At 59.6% G+C, this 19,608-nt stretch overlaps 2 protein-coding genes across 14 annotated transcripts; both read left to right on the top strand.

Moving 5' to 3' along the window:
* The first annotated feature begins 1,192 nt into the window (after positions 1-1,192).
* Positions 1,193-6,938, top strand: PYCR1 (pyrroline-5-carboxylate reductase 1). 3 transcript variants are annotated; one of them, XM_014737687.3, is made up of 9 exons: positions 1,193-1,332; positions 1,722-1,868; positions 2,123-2,193; positions 2,685-2,864; positions 3,090-3,311; positions 3,484-3,576; positions 3,752-3,915; positions 4,841-4,995; positions 6,854-6,938. In XM_014737687.3, exons 2-8 carry the CDS (start codon positions 1,802-1,804, stop codon positions 4,992-4,994), a joined length of 951 nt encoding a protein of 316 aa, XP_014593173.1. In that variant the 5' UTR covers positions 1,193-1,332; positions 1,722-1,801; the 3' UTR covers position 4,995; positions 6,854-6,938. The 3 variants fall into 3 exon arrangements, with proteins under 3 accessions (XP_014593173.1, XP_001488007.1, XP_023507527.1); XM_001487957.7 differs by having other exon boundaries at positions 1,261-1,332; positions 1,746-1,868; XM_023651759.2 differs by having other exon boundaries at positions 1,324-1,481; positions 1,746-1,868.
* A 3,785-nt stretch (positions 6,939-10,723) lies between these two features.
* MAFG (MAF bZIP transcription factor G) lies at positions 10,724-16,427 on the top strand. 11 transcript variants are annotated; one of them, XM_023651762.2, is made up of 3 exons: positions 10,724-10,930; positions 15,052-15,114; positions 15,210-16,427. In XM_023651762.2, the coding sequence occupies exons 2-3, from the start codon at positions 15,079-15,081 to the stop codon at positions 15,660-15,662; spliced, it is 489 nt and encodes a 162-aa protein (XP_023507530.1). In that variant the 5' UTR covers positions 10,724-10,930; positions 15,052-15,078; the 3' UTR covers positions 15,663-16,427. The 11 variants fall into 11 exon arrangements, with proteins under 11 accessions (XP_023507530.1, XP_023507532.1, XP_023507531.1 ...); XM_023651764.2 differs by having other exon boundaries at positions 10,799-10,926; XM_023651763.2 differs by lacking the exon at positions 10,724-10,930 and adding an exon at positions 11,012-11,181.
* Positions 16,428-19,608: the final 3,181 nt, after the last annotated feature.

Here is a 19,608-nt window from a genome sequence, read left to right on the forward strand (position 1 = left end):
CAGGATCACTACACAGTGGTGTGGTGGTGTGGGTGGTGGTCACGGTGTCAATGAGAACTCACAGTGCCACTTCTACGGCACAAACAGCGAGTAATTCTGAAACTCCGTTTTAGATCAGCTTGTCATCATTTAAGAGACAGAACTGAAAAAATACAGCAGCTCACCCCTTTCCTGGGGGGATGGGTTATCGATGATGATCACTTCTGACTCTGCCCTTAACCGTACCGCCGACTGGGACCCCAGACTATCCCAAAACGCAAACGCAGTCCCAAGTCAGACAAGCCCTGAGCACATCCTCAGGGGGAAATGACTGGAGACTTGCTCTTCCGAAAACCCAGGGCCAAAATCCTCCATGGACCCTGCAGACAAGATGTCAGGAGACAGCGGGGTGCTCCGTGAGAGCTGGGGGGCACTAGGGGATCATCTCCTTCTATTTACTAGGTGACCACCACCCGCCCAAGCGCCAGTTTGGGGAAGTTTACATGGGAACAGGCCTTTATCCCAAGTGTCCTGAAGCTTGAAAGGCACCTGAGCCCTGGAGACCTACAAAGGAGAAAACCCCAGATGGGAAGAGGGGGTCAGGATCTCAGAGGGAATTGACCTAGACTTCCCAGGAGCTTCCCCACTTTGAGATTCTGAGAAGACCTGGGCCATCTCTCTAGTTTGAGTCTCCTGGTACAAAAAGAAAAATTTGTGACAAAATACAGTATCAAAAAATAGTGATACATTTTAAATGTTTCTATTTGGGAAATTGTTTTCAACTCCCTCTCCAAAAAAACCACAAAAAAACACAAAAAAACAAGCAAACCAAGGAGAGAAAAATGCTCAACGGTTGGGCTCCTCCCAACACGACTGCTAACAGGTCTGGATTCACAGCGAGCGCGGCCGCGGGTCGGGACGCCAGCCTCGGGTGGTCGTGTCCGTGTGGCCCAGGAGAGGGCGCCGTGCGGGGATCCCCCGCCCAGGGCTGCTTCTGAGGCCCCCGCTCTGGCCGCTCCCTCCCTCGGCGCCCTCAGTCTCCACATCTGGCCCCGGGGACGCGCCCCCGGGGGCCGGCGTCCTGGGCGGCGCGGATTCGTGGGGCGGGGTTCAGGGCTCACCGGGGCGGGTTCCAGGGCTCCGGCCGCCAGCACGCGGGGGAGACCCGGCCAGGGATGCGGGGGCGGGGGCAAGAGGATGATGCAACCGCCCCTCGGCACCGCCCGCGCCCCCCGATTGGCCGGCGCCCGCGCGGCCGCGCCGCGGATTGGCTGGGGCTGCGGGGGCGGGGCCGGTGGGCGCGGGTGCCGCGTGGCGAGCGCGGAGCTGCGGCCCTGGGGCGACCTGCGCGGGGTAACTGGGCGATGGGGCGCGGGGTTGGGGCCGGGCTGGGGTCTGGCTAGGGCGGGTTTGTGGTGCCGCCGGGCAGGGAGAGATGCGCGTCCACGACCCCCGAGCTCCGGGCTTTGGGGGGCTTGGGTCTGGGGGCCCTCCGGGCGCAGGTGGGTCGACCCCCGCCCCTCCCCGCCCCCTTCTGGAGGCCCGCGCACCGCTCTGTGCCCCGTCTGTCCGGGACCTTCGGGAGCAGGTCGGGACGCCGCTCTAGGGGGGAGACTGGAGCAGTTACCCGGCCCGGGCGGTTGAGCAGCCAAGGGGAAAGTGAGATCGGCTGGGATGGGGGTCCGCCGGGCTGGCGGCGCAGTGGCCCGGCCTTGCACTGCCCACCTAACTTCTTGCGCTAGATCCTGCCCCATCTCGTCCCGCAGCTGCCCTGCAGAGCCGGTGCCAGCTGTGAGGGTGTGGGCGCGGGCCTCGAGACACCATGAGCGTCGGCTTCATCGGGGCTGGCCAGCTGGCCTTTGCCCTGGCCAGGGGCTTCACAGCAGCAGGTAGGTCCTGCAGCCAGGAGGGGGCCGAGTGGGAGAGGGTGTGCCCATTACCCTTCCACAGGCTCGGGTGTGAAGGTGGGGGTCTGGATAACATGCCTTGTTTGAGCCCTGTGGGAAATAGGAGCCCCAGGATGTTTGGGGTCCACAGGGGGTTGAAGTCTCACCCTGGACAGTGGCTTTTCTGCTCTCTTTCCTGGGAGTGTGGGAGAGGGAGACCAAGACTGGCCTGAAGAGAGGAATTCTGTTCTCTGCAGGCATCCTGGCTGCTCACAAGATAACAGCCAGCTCCCCAGACATGGACTTGGCCACGGTTTCTGCCCTCAGGGTAGGTGCGATTGTCCTTGCAGTGGTGGGTCACTGTGTCTGGGGGCAGGTGTGTGACACCCTTGACCCTGGAGGGCCAGAAGTAGGGGCCCCAGAAGGAGACCCTGTGTCACAGCTCCCCACCCCAGTTAGAGGAGGGGCCCTGGGCTGGAGTATCTGGAACACCCTACTGATGGTGGGGAGGGAGTCCTGGTCTGGAATGGGGTTCCCCAAGTGCAGCCACCACAGGGAGCTGTGAGGGCGAGGCAGATGGGGCCACAGTGTGGGGGCCAGGCAAGACACACCCGGGGGCTGAATAAAGCTTCAGTTTACCACAGCTGAGTTAGGGCTCCAGATCCAAGGGTTGGGGCAGGCTCCTACCTTGAGACCACTACCCACACCAGCACTCAACAACCGGATCTCAGCAGCTTCTGTGTTGTTCTATATGTGGGGCTCTCGGCTTGCTGGGGGGACCCTGGGGGCAGGCTAAGCCTGCCTCTGTGCTCCCCACAGAAGATGGGGGTGAACCTGACGCCTCACAACAAAGAGACAGTGCAGCACAGTGACGTGCTCTTCCTGGCCGTGAAGCCGCACATCATTCCCTTCATCTTGGATGAAATTGGCGCCTACATCGAGGACCGGCACATTGTGGTGTCCTGCGCAGCCGGCGTCACCATCAGCTCCATCGAGAAGGTGGGCACTGCAGGGCCAGAGAGGGGGTGGAAATGGCACTGCCAAGTGGTCAGGAGCTCTGGCCCTCTCGGTGTCCCAGCTCTCCATCTGTGAAATGGGTGTGTTGGCCCAGCCCACAGAGAGAACTCAGGAAATGCTCAGTTGGGTGAATACATTCACACCCACACCCAGCACATGCTGCTGGGCAAGGGGCCGGGATGGACACACAGCTGGTTTCTCCTCCAGAAGCTGATGGCGTTCCAGCTGGCCCCCAAAGTCATCCGCTGCATGACCAACACACCAGTCGTGGTGCGGGAGGGAGCCACTGTGTACGCCACGGGCACCCACGCCCAGGTAGAGGATGGCAGGCTCCTGGAGCAGCTCATGGGCAGCGTGGGCTTCTGCACAGAAGTGGAGGAGGACCTGATCGATGCCGTCACGGGGCTCAGTGGCAGCGGCCCAGCCTATGTGAGGACTGGGGACGGGTGGGCGGCCACAGTTCTGAGGACCTCAGGGCACATCTGCCCATCTTCCACCCTCCTCTCTGCTCTGGGCTGCTGTGGCAGAACTGCTGGACCAAACGTTGCCCGGGGGAGGAGAAAAGGCCTGGGATGGTGGCTTAGGTGCCTTCTCCCTGCAGGCATTCACAGCCCTGGATGCCCTGGCTGATGGGGGCGTGAAGATGGGGCTTCCCAGGCGCCTGGCAGTCCGCCTTGGGGCCCAGGCTCTGATGGTCAGTGTTTTCCTTTACTCTCTGGTGGGGCACTCCTTGCCAGGTCCAAGGCCAGTGCACTGGGGTGGATGGATGGAGAGAGTCAGTGGGTGCCATGGTGGCTGGGGCTGGGAGCAGTGCCCTGCACAGGCAGGTAGGTGCCGCCACAGCTGTCAGGCCCTCTCTCTGGCTGCAGGGGGCTGCCAAGATGCTACTGGACTCAGAACAGCACCCAGGCCAGCTCAAGGACAACGTCTGCTCTCCTGGTGGGGCCACCATCCATGCCTTGCATGTGCTGGAGAGTGGGGGCTTCCGCTCGCTGCTCATCAACGCCGTGGAGGCCTCCTGCATCCGCACTCGGTGGGCCCCCGACACTGCCCGCTCCCTGCCGCCTGCCCCAGCACACCAGAGCCCTCGGCCTCGCACCTGGCTGCCCAGTTATTCATTCAGCAGATGTTTATCAAGCTCTGGCCTGGCAGTGCACAGAGCATGGGAGCCCCAAGGTTCCCCAGGGTTCCCATTTACAGTGCCCCTCACTATCCTCCATCACACTGTGAGGAGGTGGTACCTAGGGTGGGCCTGCTCAGTGCTCCCCACCTCGTTTCATCACCTGTGGCCCCAGAACCGGGTGCTCTTCCAAGCTGGGAGGTAGGCCCCTGGGAGCCAGAGGGAAGCTCTGTGGGCCTGATGATAACGCCTTCCTCCCAGCCTTGCTGGGGAGATTAAGTGAGTTAGACAACAAGATGTGTCGCAGAGCACTGTGCAAGGAAAACTCCATGAGAGCTGAGAGAAAAGCAAAGAACAGGGACAGACATGGGGTTTGGTGTCTCGGATCCGAGTCACTGCCCCAAATTCAGGTCTGTGGGATGGGCACCACTTTGCCTCCTCTCCAGTCCAAATCCATAGGTTTCTCCGAGTGCCACTCCGTGACAGCGAGGCTAGGACGCAGCGCTACCTTCCTGGCACCAACCTGCAGGAGAGATAGACGAGGCACATGTCCTGTGCTCGGGGCAATGAGGGCTCAGGGTCTGGGGGGGCTGCTAGTAGATTTGGTGACCCTGAGCCAATTTGAATGAGGTGAGGCAGCCAGACAGCAGTGTAGAGGAGGGGTAGCTGGCAGAGGGAACTGCCACTGCAAAGGCCCTGAGGTGGGAGTCACAGAACAGCAGCACCTGGGGCTGCCAGGTGCCAGAAGCTGTGGGCCTCACTTTGTCTTCCCTTGTGGACACTTGGGCTCCAGAAGGAGGCAGAGCCCTGGACCCAACCCTCCTTACTCCCTCCCCAGGGAGCTGCAGTCCATGGCTGACCAGGACGTCTCACCAGCCGCCATCAAGAAGACTGTCCTGGACAAGGTGAAGCTAGACTCCCCACCAGAGGCCCCTTCTGGCCACTCCAAACTGCTCCCCCGAAACCTGGCCCCGGCGGGCAAGAAGGACTGAGGTATCAGACTCATGAGAAAAACAGCCACTCTGAGTTGCTGCCTAGGCATCTGACGGCATGACAACACCACTCATCCAGAGTCTGGAGACATAGATAAGGTCCCAAGCTTAGTATCCCACCACAAGTTCCCACTTTGCTTTTCCCAGGGCACCTTTTAAAATAACCACTTAGAGTTGAGCCCTTGATAAGTTAGTGACCTCTGCCCCAGCCACCTTATAAGTAACAGGTGCTTCCTACCCTGCTCTCTATCTCCTGCTTGTTTGTGACCTGGGACCGAGGACTGCCCTTTCCCCAGCTCATTGTCCCCATCTCCTGCCCCGCTGCTGGGATCTGTGGGTAACAGATTTTGTGACTTTCCTTCCTTCGTGTGAGTGTACTGAAACTGCACCTTTAATCAAAACTGCCTCCGTTTTCAGTTCCCCAAAGGGGGAGCTCAGGTGCTGAAGAAGTTACCTGCGCCTGCCCCCACCCCCTCTTGTGGGTGGCATGTGCGCCCCCCATTCAGCAGGTCATATCTGCATATTAATTCGGTACACCAGCTCCAGCTTCACACAGCGGCCCTCCTGCCAGCCTGCTCTCCACCTTCTCCCGTCTCCTGGGCTCAGAGCTCATGCACTGGGCGTCTCTAGCCCCAGGCCTCACAGGGTGTCCCACAGTGGCCCACTGCCCATGGCTCTGGTCCACTCAGGGGTCAGCTGGTGTCAGAGGGGGGACACATCACTTCCCAGTAGGAATCTCCATGGTCCCCAAGTATTTCCTGACCCAGAACAGGGATGGATTCTCTGACCGCAACCTCCCCCATCCTCTGCTCCCAAAGTCAGGACCACCTTCCTCTGAAGCTCAGGAGGCCTGGGGACTTCACTCCCCAGCATCAGCTGGCTTGGGGCTTGGCCCCTTCCTCAGTACAAGGGTCAGGGTTCCCCCCGTGAAGGCCTAGCCAAGGAGGGAGCCTGACCCCCTCATAGGAGACACCTCCTTCCTTGGTGTGGGAAGGACCAAAGGGTCCCTGGTGTCTGGCAGGAGGGACGACGGTTCTGGGCTGGCTGCCAACCAGGCTTGTCCCGTTTGACATTTGAGAAAAGGGCTCCTCAGATGGTTGAACTTCTGAGACCACCAGCACACTCAGGCTACCGTCTCCTGTACCTGACCCAACCCTTAGACGCTGTCACTTCTCTCCCTGACCTTTTAAGTTAAATAAATTGGTTTCCAGCCCCAGTGGCCTGACTTCTAACATCACCACATGTGGAAGGAGGCCCCCACCTGCCCCAGAGGCCTGTTGCTGTCGAGCGTAATGGGGAAGGCCAAGCAGCAGTCCATGGGCCTGAGCCCTTTGTTCCAACGTGACCAGGCTGCCTGGGGGGGCTGAGCCTCCCAGTAAGCAGAGGGGGAAGGCGCTGCTGGGGAAGGGGCCAGCCTTTTGGGCCTCAGTAACCAGAGGCAGGATGGAAGCTGGCACTGTAAGCTGGGCTTGGCATGCCCTGCTGTGGGAGGGCGTACCGGCCTCTGCAGCCTCTATTCTTTCTGGCTTGGTGGGGGCCCCCATCTCACCCAGGTGGGGCCAGGGGCACGTGAGGAAGGAGTTCCCTAGGGAGCATATTAGGATTCTCCAGAGAAACAGAGCCAGTAAGAGATGGCTTATATCTATAGAATAGGATAAATATTAAAAAAGAGATTTATTGTAAGGAATTGGTTCATGCAGTTGAAGTTAGCAGGTCCATCTGCAGGGTGGGTCAGCAGGCTGGACCTAAAGAGAGCTGATGTTCCAGTTCAGAGTCCGTCAGGCAGGCGGAGGCAGTCTGGAAGAGAATTCTCTCTTACTCCAGGGAGGGTCTGTCTTTTGTCTTTTTGTTCTATTCAGGCCTTCAACTGACTGGATGAGGTCCACCCACATCATGGACAGCAATCGGCTTTATTGATTAAATTGTTAATCTTGTGCAAAAACACCCTCACAGAAACAGCCTGAATAATATCTGACCAAATATCTGGGCACCCCGTGGCCCCGTAGTTGACATATAGAATTAACCATCACTGGAGGCCCACAAAATCAGAGGAGCTACTGAGGGTCAGAATCCTTTATGGGGCCAGGAGCGCTCACATTGGTGAAATCAACAGTTACTGAGCATGCAGACAGTAAGGTGAGGCTCCTTGCTTCCAGAGGTTGGGATACATGCTCAAGTATGTGAGGGAAGCTGGGCTGGGTGTCTGTGGGCTGTGTGGGAGGAGCCCCACACGAAGTGGTGGGTCCCCGCAAGGAGCAGAGGAGGGGATCAGGAGAGCTAGGCAGGGATTTTCGAGGAACCACATTGCAGGGTTGTGATCACCTCCAGTTCTTCCTCTGGGCCCACTGAGAACCAAGGCCTGGGGGACGTGGGGTGGGTGGAGGTGGCACTTTGGGGACAAGGATACAGCCTCCAAATCTAAGGGGAGAAAGGAGATGGGAAAAACAGAAGAACATGCATGACAGACAAGGGGCAACACTGCATTCCTCAGCCCTGTCGGGGTGGCCTTGAGAGTCCTGGTCACTCCCCATGCACCAACTGCCCACGTGGCCAGGTGTGGCCCAGCCGTGGGGTTGGGATCTGGCAGCCTGGGAGGTAAGCTGTGGATACACATGGCCAGTGCTGGGCTTGGGGTGCCCGTGGCCCTCCTGAGGCATGAGCCCCGGCACAGTCCCCAGGGTGAGGGTTGCGAGCACCCAGAATCACCCCTCTCCTGACAGCACTGGCAGTGCAGGCACACTGTGTCACCCTTCCCCTGGGGAAAAAGTCCCAAAAGAGATTATCCCATGGGCCACATACCTGCCCCAGACCAAAGCTGTCCCCTAATCGTTCCTTCCAAGTCAAAGCCAGCCTGTTTGAGTGCCTGCTGTGTGTCAGGCACTGACCAGTAAGAAGATGGGGGAGCTTCTCCCGGCACATGTGCCAGGTCTGAGAGAGGAAAGCAAGCAGGCGACCCTAAAGTGGGGAAGAGGCATGTCACAGCCTTGGAGGAAGAACAGGGGTTCAGACAGGCTTTGCAGGGGGGCTTGGTGCCGGCTCCTGAAGAAGGCACTGGATTTCAGCAAGTGGGACCTGTGAGCTTTCGCGCTGTGGTTCCCGATCAGGCCACAGGCTAGAGGTTGGAAAGCAACAGAATCAGAGCCTGAGGGAGGGCTGTGACACAGGCAGGCCAGAGGCTGCCGAGGTGGGTGGGGAGGGCTGCAAGGCCCCGAGTGTCCTGCAGGGAGAGACACCTCAGAAGCCCCTGAAAGTTGAGCACAGACCTGAGCAGAGCAGGGACGCGTTTTACATGGCTCTAGAGCAGGCCAAGGAGGGAGACGGGCTCTGGGGGCTGGGGCCTCCCAAGGCCAGCTGAGAAACGTTGCATTGAGGCCATCAGAGGAGCCACTGCAGGACACCCAGTGGGCTGGGTCAGCTTGGCAGTGCCTTCCTGGCCCATCACTGCCAGCTCTGACATCTACCTTGGCCCGGACCCCCTAAGTAGGGCAGAGGCCAGAGTGAATCTTTTTTTTTTTTGAGGAAGATTAGCCCTGAGCTAATTACTGCCAGTCCTCTTTTTGCTGAGGAAGACTGGCCCTGAGCTAACATCTATGCCTACCTTCCTCTACTTTATATGTGGGATGCCTACTACAGCATGGCTTTTGCCACGTGGTGCCATGTCCGCACCTGGAATCCGAACCAGCGAACCCCGGGCAGCTGAGAAGCAGAACATGCAAACTTAACTGCCGTGCCATCAGGCCGGCCCCCTGGAGTGAATCTTATTGTGCTTGGCCCAATGGGCTGGGTAAGCCTAGTGGAAGAGCCAGCTCCCTCTGCTTGATCCAGCTTCTGCCTCGGTTTCCTAATTGGAACCTTGCCCTAGGCTCCTGCCTGCCTGGCTGGGGCCTTTGCCCTGCCCGTCTCTGCCAGTCCTTTCCTGTGCCAGGCTGACCCCTGTCCTATGCCCCCGTGCAAGCTGAGCTCAAGTTCCAGAACAAATGGGTCAGCAGCTCCTGGCTGCGTCTATTCCCAGGAGAGAGGAGACGGGGAGGAGGGAGACCCTTCTGGAGAGTAGGAGCTCCCTCAGGGAGAAGGAGCAGGGCGGCGGATGACTCCTAAATTGGCCTCCCAGTCACCTCCCACATGTAAGTGGCAGCCAGACTCCATCCTGTTTGGATTGAGGAGTCAAGGGTGAAGGAATGTGAGTGAGGATTAGCCCAGGGAGCATCTACCCTGTGGTGGCCCCCAGCCCCAGGGCCAAATCACCTGGGTATCAGTGTTTCCCGATGGCACCCTTCTTCTGGCTCAGGCTGGGTGGCACCCTGTCAACAGATGGGGTCTGCCATATCTCTGCAGCCCAGAGAGAGCTCAGAGTCCACATCGCTACTGAGGGGGACCAGGAGAATGAAACTGGCACTCACTGGTGAGGAGGATAGAGGAGATGGAGCCAACAGGACTGCCCTCTTGGCCTCAGGGGCAAGTCTTCCCTCTTTTGTACATTAAGAGCTAAGGGCTTTAGAAGTCATGTCATGGGTATATGAAACCCCTATAGTGTGTGAAACTCAGGCTGTGCCCAGTGCAGGGGGACGTGCCCTGCCCTAAAGAGCATGAGATGATAAGAGAACCACATGCAAGCCTAACAAAGCAGAGGGTGACAAGGGGCTGTGGGTTCAGAGAGAAGCTCCTGGAGTCCGGCAGGCAGTGCTTCTGACACCTTTATGCCCTCTGGCTTCCAGGGCCTCCTTGGTTGGCCTTCATCATTCATTCAGTGGCACTGAATTCCCACAAGGACCCCACAGCCAGTCCCTCCTCCTCCCTCTGTCAGCTCACCTGGGTCTTGTTGGTCTGCCCAGCAGGGTGGGTTACCCTTCCTGGCTTTACCCTTAAGAAAGCCAGAATTGGGAAGTAGAATCTGGATCCCTCTTATTTCCCTTCTTCCCCTTCGTCGTCTATTTGGGAATTTTGAACAGCAATGGGAACTCCTTACAGGAAGGGTAGGAGCAGAGCTGCACGCATGAACTGAGTTCCAGACAGAGGTTCATAAAACAGGAAAGGAAAGGTACAATTCCTACATCAGCCATTAATTCAACAGATGTTCACCACGCACCCACTCTGAGCCAGGTACCTGAGTCCTTGTCACTAATGTGAGTTCTTGGGGCGTTGGGTGAAAACAGACCATGCCAACCACGCTACTTGGAGCATCCTGGAGGAGGCCTGAACAGATCTAAGTTTGAATCTTGGACAAGTCCGTCACTTCTCAGCGCCTGTTGCTTGTCTGTGAGCCTGGCCACTCTTCCTGGCAGGGCTGAGGCGGGCTCCCCAGTTAGGCGAGGTAATAATGCTTGCAGAGCCTGCCATGCAGCATCAGAAACACCATGAGGGTCCTCTCCGTAACGCATGGGGCCCTCGGGTCCGCACCTGCCCCCTGGACACGCGGCCAGTGAAAGTATGTGCACAGCAGGGTCAGGAAGGCGCCTCGGCAGAGCCCGGAGGCCCCGCCTCTGAGGCCAGGGGTGTGTGTAGGGGGCTGAGGGTGGGCGTGGCCGACCGAGGTGCGCGCGCTCGCGCCAGTCCCGCGAGACCCCGCCCGGGCAGGGCGCGGCGGGCGTTGCCGGGGCGACGGCGCCCGGACGCGCAAGCGCAGTACGGGCGCGCCCCGCCCCCGCCGCCGCAGCTGCCGCCGCCGCCGCCGCGCCTTCCCCTTTAAGCCCCGGCCGGTCGCGTCGCCGCTTCATGAATGGAACCCACGTGACCAAACATCATGTGACGTCTGTGGAGCGGCGGCGGCGGCGGCGGCGGCGGATCCCGAGCCTGGTCCGGCCCGGCCTTCCCAGCGCGCTCGGCCCGGCCCGCGCAGGCAGCGAGCACCTCCCCCCCGGGCCCGGAGCCCCCGCGCGGCCTCGGAGCGCCCCCCGCCCCGCCCCGGCGTCGGCCCGCCCGGGCCCGCAGTGTGGTGGGTGAGTCGGCGGCGGGCCCCGGGCCGGGCCGACGCCGGGGTCGGGCGGCGGGCATGCGGGGCGGGCGGGGGCTCTGGGCCTGGGGGCGCGGCGGGACCGCGGCTCCTCCCGGTGGACCGGGGCGGCCCGGGCCGGGCCCTCCTGGCTTCGGGTCTGCCTGCACCCCGCTGGCGGCCCGTGCCTCGACTTCCCCACCGTTCGGGAGAAGATCCTGGCCCCTGCGCCCGGAGTGCTAGGGGTGGGGCGCGGAGGTTGGCGGAGCTCGGGGCGGGGCGTGCGCGGGGCTGGCTCGGTGGAGCCCCGGGCGTCCTGGAGGGAGGGGCGGCCGGGGTGGCGGGAGGAAAGGGTGGGGTCGAGTGGGGCGCCCCGGGCTCCGCGGAAGAGCCCGCGGGTCCCTGCTCGAGCTGCTGATTCATCAGGTGTCTGTGTCAGCGCTTCCTGGGCGAGGGGTCCTTGGCGAGTCGGGGGAGGGGGCCACACCTGGGGGTGGGGGGTGCTGGAAAGACCCTGCTGCGCCGGCTTCGCTCCGTCACACGCGTGCCAGAACCCAGAGGGAGACTTGCTGAGTCATCAGCATGAGGTCACTCGCTCATCCTGATGCCTGGGGGGATTTGAGCTAGGGGCCTCGGAGCCTGAGAAGCCGGGAAACGAGGGGTAGGAGGGAAACCGTGGGGACCTGGGGAATGGTCCGGGCTCAGGGGCTGGGCCGCCTCTTTAAGTTTGGGTTGGTGTGCAGTAGTGAGGAGGAAGTGGAGGGGCCACCTTGCAGCTTATCTTCTGGTCTGGAAGGTGAAGTCTCTGGCCTGTCTGTCCCTTCCTAGGCATCCTCTTTTCTGGCAGCTGGTCCCGGACCCGTGTCTGGGACAGTTCCCCAAACTGGGAAATAGTTCTGAGTTACAGGAGGGGAGGAGCTTAGGGGGGCCGTGCTTGCTGGGCTGGGAAGCAGGCTTTCCCTGTGACTGTCTGGTTGGCCAGGCTGGGCAGCCCCTGGGCAGGGAGGAGAGGGATACACCCTGGCCAGAGCGGGAGGCAGTGGGAGAAAGAAGAGTACTTGTGCTTGAGCCCTGGGTGACCGTGGACAGGGCAGGGGGCAAGCAGGCGCAGCTCTACCAGGAAATTGCAAATGAGAGGAAGCAGCAGGACTTGGACGCCTGGGGAGCAAGGTATCTGGTGCGTAGGCCTTGCACCTCTTGGCAGCCAGGCCTTAGGGTCTGGGTTTGGGCTGCAGGCGGTGGTAGCTGCGAGGGTGCCTAGGCTTCTGGGCACAGTTGGTGGGCTGGTGTGCACGGCATGTCGTGGAAGAATGCAGTTCTCAGTCACCCCAAAGTTGTCCCGCCTGGGGTTGGGGCTCAGCATTGAGCAGGTTAGTGACAAACGTGGCCCTGGTGGGTATCAGGTCAGGTGTTGGGGACTCTTGGGGAGTGACAGCCCAAGAGTGATGTGGCCTGGGCCACCTTTCCTGGGTGTATGGGTGGCTCTTGGCCTCTAAAGGTGAGAGAGTGTTTCCTCTAGACCAGAGCTGACCCTTCCTGCCCAGGGGTTCCTGGCTAGCTTAGGTCGGCCTTTGTAGTGTGTCCCCAGGGATGCCCCCACCCACACATTCACATTTAGCCCTGGGCTTATGGATGCCAAATGTTTTAATACTTCAGCTGATCTCTTGGCTGGGATTTTATGCCCCAGGAAAATGCAGATTCCTGGAGACGTATTTCTTTAAGTCTCTTGGTTGCGTATGCTTTGTGGAAATGAGTTGTAGACTTTTTTCAGAGTGACTTTCAGTGGCTGAGAGCTTCTGGAGGAGGTGGGAGCGAGGCTGGGTTAGGCGAGGGTACCAGAACGCCCAAGGCTACACCTGCCTGAGAGGTTTGGTCACAGGGTTTGCAGGCCAGGAGGAGCAGGGGTGGCTTGCTTGCCTCCTGCCTAGTGTCCATGCCCTGGAGTTTGGGCATAGCGGAAGGGGATGGAGCTGCCCAAACCTCTTTCCCCTTCCTGGCTGGCTCTGAGCCTGAGTGGAAGGCCCTTGGGACCCTCTGTGCCTCCTCCATGAGGTGGGCTCAGCCTCTAGGGGAGCAGAGCAGGGAGGCTAACCCGGCGCCAGCTCTGGATCAGCCTTCAGGACCAAGAGGAGGGCTGGTGGGGATGGGGGCCGTTTCTCATTGGTTCAGCCTCTGGGAGCCCTTCCATCTGGTTACTAAGGATGCCCTGAGCTATCACTGCCAGCCCATCTCTAGAGGCTATCACCGTCCCATCAGTGTGTGTCCCTAGGTGGTAGGGGAGGCCAGGCCCGGAGGCTGGAAGTGCTGGCTTTGCTGAGACCTGCCCCTCCCCCACCACACGCACCTTTGATGAGGAGGCGATTGGCTGCACTTGTGCTGAGTTCAGGCCTTCCACGGAGGGTGAAATCTGTCGAGGAGGCACTTTTCGGCTCCCAGCCGCCACGCTTGGCACTTTTCGTGTGATCTCTTCAGGAAGTCACCGTTGTGCTCAGCATTTGGGGGTGGAGGGAGGATGGCGGGTGGGAAAAGCTGGTGCCAGGGCTTTTCCTTTGGGCTGACAGTGGTAGGACACAGGGCAGTATCCCTGCACCCCGACTTGGGCTCAAGGCTGGGGGGGGGGACCCTGCAGCTCTGGTCTGCCCCATCCTCTGCTCTGGAACAATGGTGCCTCGGGGCCTGCCTGAGACCCCTGGGGGACCTGGCTGTGGGGAGGTGCCTCTTGCCCGCTTTCTGCCTGCAGCCTTACCTGGCGCAAGGCTAGGTGAGGTGGGGTCTCGATTCTGGAGCGAACTTGTCCCTTCCCCTCCCAGCCCACACTTCAGCTCTCTGATGAGGGTAAGAAGGCCCCCAGCCCAGAATTGCCTGAAGGGCTTGTGGCTTCCTGGGGAAGAGGAGGGGTACAGACCACAGTCTGTCTTAGTCCTCTAGCCGTTTACCTCCTTGTGTCTAACTTAGAAAGTAGGGGGCGGGGTGTGGGAGGCCATTCTTGGCCAAGGTTCTGGTAGGGGCTGACTGAGCCAGGTATTCTAGGACTGGGTCTGCAAAAATGTCCTTGGCAGGGCTTCAGGCAGGTGCGGGAAGGGGGACTGGGAGCAGGGCTTTGGTCTAGCCCCCAGCCCTTTTGTCTTTGTTCCCTGCCCTGTGGGCACTGGCCTAGGCAAGGAACCAGAGGGGACTCAGCAGGCCCCCTGATGGCTAATTGTGGGCACTCTTGTGAAATACCCTGGGTAGGGTGGGGTAGAAGCGCAGGATGCTGCAACCCAAAGCCACAGGATGGTTACTCCATCAGCAGCAGGGGTGGACAGAGAGGGCCAGAGGGGCCTTGGGCCAGGCTCCTCCCAGCTGGAGTCCCTGCCACCTGGAGGGTCCGGGAACTCCTGCCTGTGCTGGAAACAGAGTCCGAGCTAGCTGGATGCCCACTTGCTGCTCTTCAAAGAGAGAAGTCTCTGGGAGAATCAGGATTCTCCTGAGTCCCCAGTGGAGACGGTCCACTTTGTCCCAGGCCAGCCCACTTAGTGGAGGTGGCTATAGGAGGTTGGACCCTGGAGTACACACTGCACAGGGTCGCTGGCCCAGCCCTCACCTGCTGTTGGCCAGGCTTGCCTTTCTGGCCCCAGCAGCTCCCTGCTAGGGCTTCTGGTCCCCTGGGGCTGTGTTGGCTGGCGGCCTCGAGGAGTGCCAGGCCAGTGAGGGAGCAGAGCAATGTGCTGAGTCAGCATGACTCGCCAGGAACAGCCGCGCTCTGGGGCGCGCACTGGGGTTATTTTTAAAGCTCCCGGCTTCCTTCCAGGCTGGCCCCTCCCGCATCCTCTGATCTCTCCGTGGCCCCTCTTCTTGTCTCTGCCTACCTAACAGCCCTTCAGTTTCCCTTCCCCCATCAAACCCTCCTGGCCTCCCACCTGGTTCCCTAGGGACAGAGTGGACAGGGAGCAGCCCAGCTTGGGAGAGCCAAGGCCAAAGACTGGTCCTGGGGACCAGGTATCAGGGGAACGGGCTGGTCAGGGGCAAGGCTGGGGGCTGGGCACCTGCCTGGGCGGATGGAGGGTATGAGGGAGCTCACGGGCTCTGTGTGGACAGGAGGGAAAGGGGTAGTCTCCAGGGTTCTGACCTCTGTTCCCTGTCTCACAGAGTGCCTGCTTGCTGTGCCCCCGGGTTATGACGACCCCCAATAAAGGAAACAAGGCCTTGAAGGTGAGCAGACAGGGTGGGTGGTCTCTTGGGGCTGGGATGGCACAGGGGTGGCCGCCCCGCTTGGCCCATGACTTCGTGCGCTGTGCCATCCTCAGGTGAAGCGGGAGCCGGGCGAGAATGGCACCAGCCTGACTGATGAGGAGCTGGTGACCATGTCGGTGCGGGAGCTAAACCAGCACCTGCGGGGCCTGTCTAAGGAGGAGATCATCCAGCTGAAGCAGCGCCGACGCACGCTGAAGAACCGCGGCTATGCCGCCAGCTGCCGTGTGAAGCGGGTGACCCAGAAGGAGGAGCTGGAGAAGCAGAAAGCGGAGCTGCAGCAGGAGGTGGAGAAGCTGGCCTCGGAGAACGCCAGCATGAAGCTGGAGCTCGACGCCCTGCGCTCCAAGTACGAGGCCCTGCAGAACTTCGCCAGGACCGTGGCCCGCAGCCCCGTGGCGCCAGCTCGGGGCCCCCTTGCTGCCGGCTTGGGTCCCCTCGTTCCCGGCAAGGTGGCTGCCACCAGTGTCATCACAATAGTAAAGTCCAAGACGGACGCCCGGTCGTAGGGACGCGCGCTTGCCCAGGCGGGTCTGTGAGGGGCCGTTAGGCGCATGGCGAATTCGGCAGCCCTGTCCCCTTCTTCCTCTCTTCTTCCTCTTCTCTCCTCTTCCTCTCCTACCTCCTCCCTTCCCTGCAAAGCACAACCTGCACCCCTGGGGCGCCGGGCTGAGCCCCTTTGATCTCGTCGTTGTCATCGTGTGTTTTGTACGTTGGGATTGGTCAGTTCGGCGGTGACGTGGGGTCGCCCCAGCCCCCTTTGAACCAAGGCCATGTGGGCTTGGAGTCCAGAGTTGGCCCTGTGGGAATGGACAGAGAGAAAAATCAAGCGAGTGCTCTGGGGCTCGTGTGTCCCTGAGCAGGGAGGGCTGCTCTCCACTCCCAAGTGGCCGACCGGCCCTCACGGCTGCCGGGCTGGTGGGAGCTGGGTGGTTCACTCTCAGCTCAGCCAGCAGGCGTAGATGGGCTCTGCTCTGAAGAGTAAGGTGTCCTTGAGGACCCTGGACGGGTGGGCCGCCAGCCGGGGTGCTGGGGGTGGGGCGGCGTGTGGCTGTGGGCCAGGGGCCGCGGCGCTTGCGCCTGACGCATTGCACTGAACAAGACCAAATCACTGGTTGTGAGCGTACGTGAGGGTGTGTCCAGTGTCCTGCGATGGGTCCCGTGTCACTGTTTACATGACCTATTTGTGTGGTTACATAGCCCTTTATTTAAAAGAGAGAAGTTCCTTTTACGAAGTTATTAAATTATATGTTTAAAGGCTAAAGAAAAAAAAAGAGCTGCAGAGTATTTATAAAACTGTCTTTTTAAAAAAAAAACAAGCAAGAACATTTGACCATGTAAATGGAAAAGGGAAGAAAGTATAATAGAAACTTTGCTAGTTTAAAAAAGGAAAAAAAAAGAAAAAAAATCTCTTTCTTGTAAACTTACGAACAAGTCTTTGTGGCTGTTGGAGTTTAGTTTTTATATACACAGAGTTATCAGACATTATTTATAAAACTTAGTTTGAAAAAAGACAAAAAAAAGCAAAGCCGCAAGCGACCGGGAGGCGCGACCTGTCCTCTTTGCTCTCTTTTGCAATTGTACCGAAAGTGACTTACTCCTTTGCCCTTCCTGCTTCCGTCTCTTGCCGCTGCCGTGGTGTCGTCTGTGCCTGGTGAGGTCTTGTGCAGCGTCACGTGCTGGTGCTTCTGGTGACCTTTGACCTGTGGGTGTCACTTCTTGTGTCTGTTTTCCGTGTCTGTTTTTTTGGATTTGGTTGTGTTTTTGCTTCTGCTGGCTTGCTGGGCCTGGGCCAGTGTGCCTGGCAACACCTGCTCCAGCGCAGCTTGGGGTCTGTGCCCGCCAGCCTGGCCTCTTCTGCTTGGGCGCCCACCGCAGGGCCCCAGGGGGTCAGATGTGGGACTCTGCTGCTCCCACCCCTGCTAACTCGTGGCTTCGCATGTGTATCTTGGTCTTGGGCTCATCCAGTGGCAGGGTAGGTGAAACTCTGGGGGCCGTCCTGGGGGCCCCCCATGCTGCTTCCATGCCCACGGTCTCTGGCCCTGGATGGGGGCTTTGCAGGGACCAAGGAGTCACTGTGGGTGCCCACAGGGCCATGGCCAAGCCGTTCCCAGCCGTCTTCCTTCTGGCCTCCAATCGCTATACTGGGTCTCTGGCCGCAGAGCCCAGCTTTGTTCCTGGGGGCTTCATGTGGGCCTCAGCAGGGGAACCCCGGGGGCCCACTTATCCCAGAACTGTTTCCATGCTGTGGGGCGGTGCTTCGCAGGCAGAACCAGGTGGTTTGGGGGTCCACCTGGGGCAGCCCCTTATTCCTGCCTGGGGGATCTCCAACAGTGCCAGACAAGGGCTACAGTCTCCAGGGCCAGGTCCTGTTCCTCATCTCCCCCTGAACATGCTGGCAGCTCTTGGCTTTGGGCCTTCTTCTGCCACCCTTTGGGATCTGTGTCTTCCAGAGATCCACTGCTTGGCTTGTGGAGGTGCTTTTCTCCAGGGCTGAGCCCACCTCCCCATCACAGTCACTTGGTGGAGGCAGCCTGTCTTCCAGCCTTGGCTCGGGAAGGTCCTTGTAGGCGCATGACAGGGCTGCCCGCAATTCCCGTCCCTAAAAGGCTACTGCCCTGTCTTGGCCTCTCCTTGGGGTCTCTAGTTGGCTTCTCTAGGGGCCCTGAACCCCTGAAAAGCACAGAAGTGTGGGCTGGTGAAAAGAAAAACAGTGTGGCCTGGCGGGGTTTAACCCAGTGTGCCTGGGAGATAAGAGTAGGGACCTGCTGTCAACTTCTGTCATCTTGTGGGCTCCTTGCGCCAGATGCTCAGAGACGCTCCGGGTTTGCCTGGGTCGGTCTGCAGTGGAGATTTTGACCATTGACTCTGAATCACTTAGTGGCTTCTTCCCCTTCCCTGCAGTCTGGCTTTGTTTACCTGGGGTCTAGGTGAGAGTTGTTGATGTTGGTTGTAGCAGCAGTGAGTTGAAACCTCGTCATGAGACTCCCTAAAGAGAGGTCCTGCCCTGCCTTGGAGGGGGAAGGACAAGCCCAACATGTCCACTTACGGTCCCCACTTTTGTCCCGGCTGGGAGGTGGTCGTCCGTCTCTGCGAACCCATGCCATACTGTAGATCTGTAGAGCGGAGGGAGAAGGCTGGCAAGGCAGGTGAGAGGAGGGTTTGAAGGTGGGCGTGTGCCGCACAGAAATTGCAGGTCTTTGGTTTGGTGTACAGAGAGGCTTCTGGAGTTAGTGAGGCCATGCTTTCTTTCAAGGTTTGTGGATTTGGAGCAACTGTTCCTTGGGTCTGGGGGAGTATCCTGTTCCAGTCAAGCCAGTCCCCCGGGGCAACTCTGCCCCTTTTCCCTCTCACCTTGGTTTCTTGACAGTAGATCTTATGTCCACATGTGGCTGGTTAGTGTCTTTCTGATTCTCGTTAATTCCGTTTTCCTACTGTGAGAGTGTTGTGTTCTCTCTTTTTCCCCTCAACTTTTCTGACACAGCGAATTGAAGACTTTGGCTGAGGCCAAGCCTCCCAAACTTGTCTGCTAAGTAAACCATAATATGCACCTTCCCTCCCATCTTGTCCTCGCCCAACTCCTTCCTTACCCAAACGTGGACACTCAGATTTCAGAGGAGAACCCGGTGGGAACAGATCAGCTTCTGCCCAGAGTTGGTCCCAGGGAGACCTCCCCACGGTCCCTGGCTGCTGCTTCGGGTGGCACTGCCGTTGGTGCAGGTGAGACGATGCTGCTCCGTGGCAGCTGTGTAGTGTGCTGGTTCCTGCCAGGTGCCAGGTCTTCCCTGGAGGCTTCTCTGCTCTTGGTCCATGCTTCTGGTCTGCATGCACAGCCCTGACTGTCAGCAGCGGCCTCAGTGGTCAGTGCCCTGGCCCACAGGACTGATGGGCCACAGCCTGCTTTGGGACAGGTGGTCAAGGCCTATCCTGTACCTGCTGCCTGCCATTCTCTGGGGTGGCCTGTTGGCCAAAGCTCCCATCCCACAGCTGGGAAGCCCAAGCCACAGCCTGCAGCACTGTTTCCGCTCCAGGATCTTGTAAGTTACTTTTTTCGGCTGTGGTTTAGTGAAAGGAACCAACACATTAACGATTTTTTTCCCCAGAAGCCACTAAATAATTCTTCTTGGCGCTTTTTCACCTTGCTGTTGGCTGTCTGGTTTTGAAACAGTAGGGGAGAGTGGAGGACACACAGAGGCAGGGGTATGTCCTCGAGATGGATGGCCTTTCCTGCTTCTGGCCTGTGTCCTGGGTGTACCTGCTGTACCTGTTAGGCCAGTCACACACGTTTCCATCCTACCCTGGAGCAGCAGCCTTGGTACGCGGGTGTCCTGCCAGTCTGAGCTGGAGTGTAGGAGAGCGCAAGCCGAATGAACTGTGAGGGGCGACCCCTCCAGCAACCTCTATCCCAGCCCCGCCCTTCTCCCCGTGCCCTCAATCTGCTAGTCCCTGAACTGA

Source organism: Equus caballus, chromosome 11 (genome assembly GCF_041296265.1).
Source record: "Equus caballus isolate H_3958 breed thoroughbred chromosome 11, TB-T2T, whole genome shotgun sequence".
NCBI lineage: Eukaryota > Metazoa > Chordata > Mammalia > Perissodactyla > Equidae > Equus > Equus caballus.

What these genes read in the sequence shown, in the direction of transcription:
- PYCR1 (XM_014737687.3), top strand. Translation starts at nt 1,802, where the DNA reads ATGAGCGTCGGCTTCATCGGGGCTGGCCAGCTGGCCTTTGCCCTGGCC. An exon ending in CAGGGGCTTCACAGCAGCAG is followed by an intron (nt 1,869 to 2,122) that starts GTAGGTCCTGCA and finishes TGTTCTCTGCAG; the next exon opens with GCATCCTGGCTGCTCACAAG. An exon ending in GCCTCCTGCATCCGCACTCG is followed by an intron (nt 3,916 to 4,840) that starts GTGGGCCCCCGA and finishes CTCCCTCCCCAG; the next exon opens with GGAGCTGCAGTCCATGGCTG.
- MAFG (XM_005597045.4), top strand. Translation starts at nt 12,054, where the DNA reads ATGAGAGGAAGCAGCAGGACTTGGACGCCTGGGGAGCAAGGTATCTGG. An exon ending in TGGGGCTCAGCATTGAGCAG is followed by an intron (nt 12,294 to 15,051) that starts GTTAGTGACAAA and finishes CCTGTCTCACAG; the next exon opens with AGTGCCTGCTTGCTGTGCCC. An exon ending in AAGGAAACAAGGCCTTGAAG is followed by an intron (nt 15,115 to 15,209) that starts GTGAGCAGACAG and finishes TGCCATCCTCAG; the next exon opens with GTGAAGCGGGAGCCGGGCGA.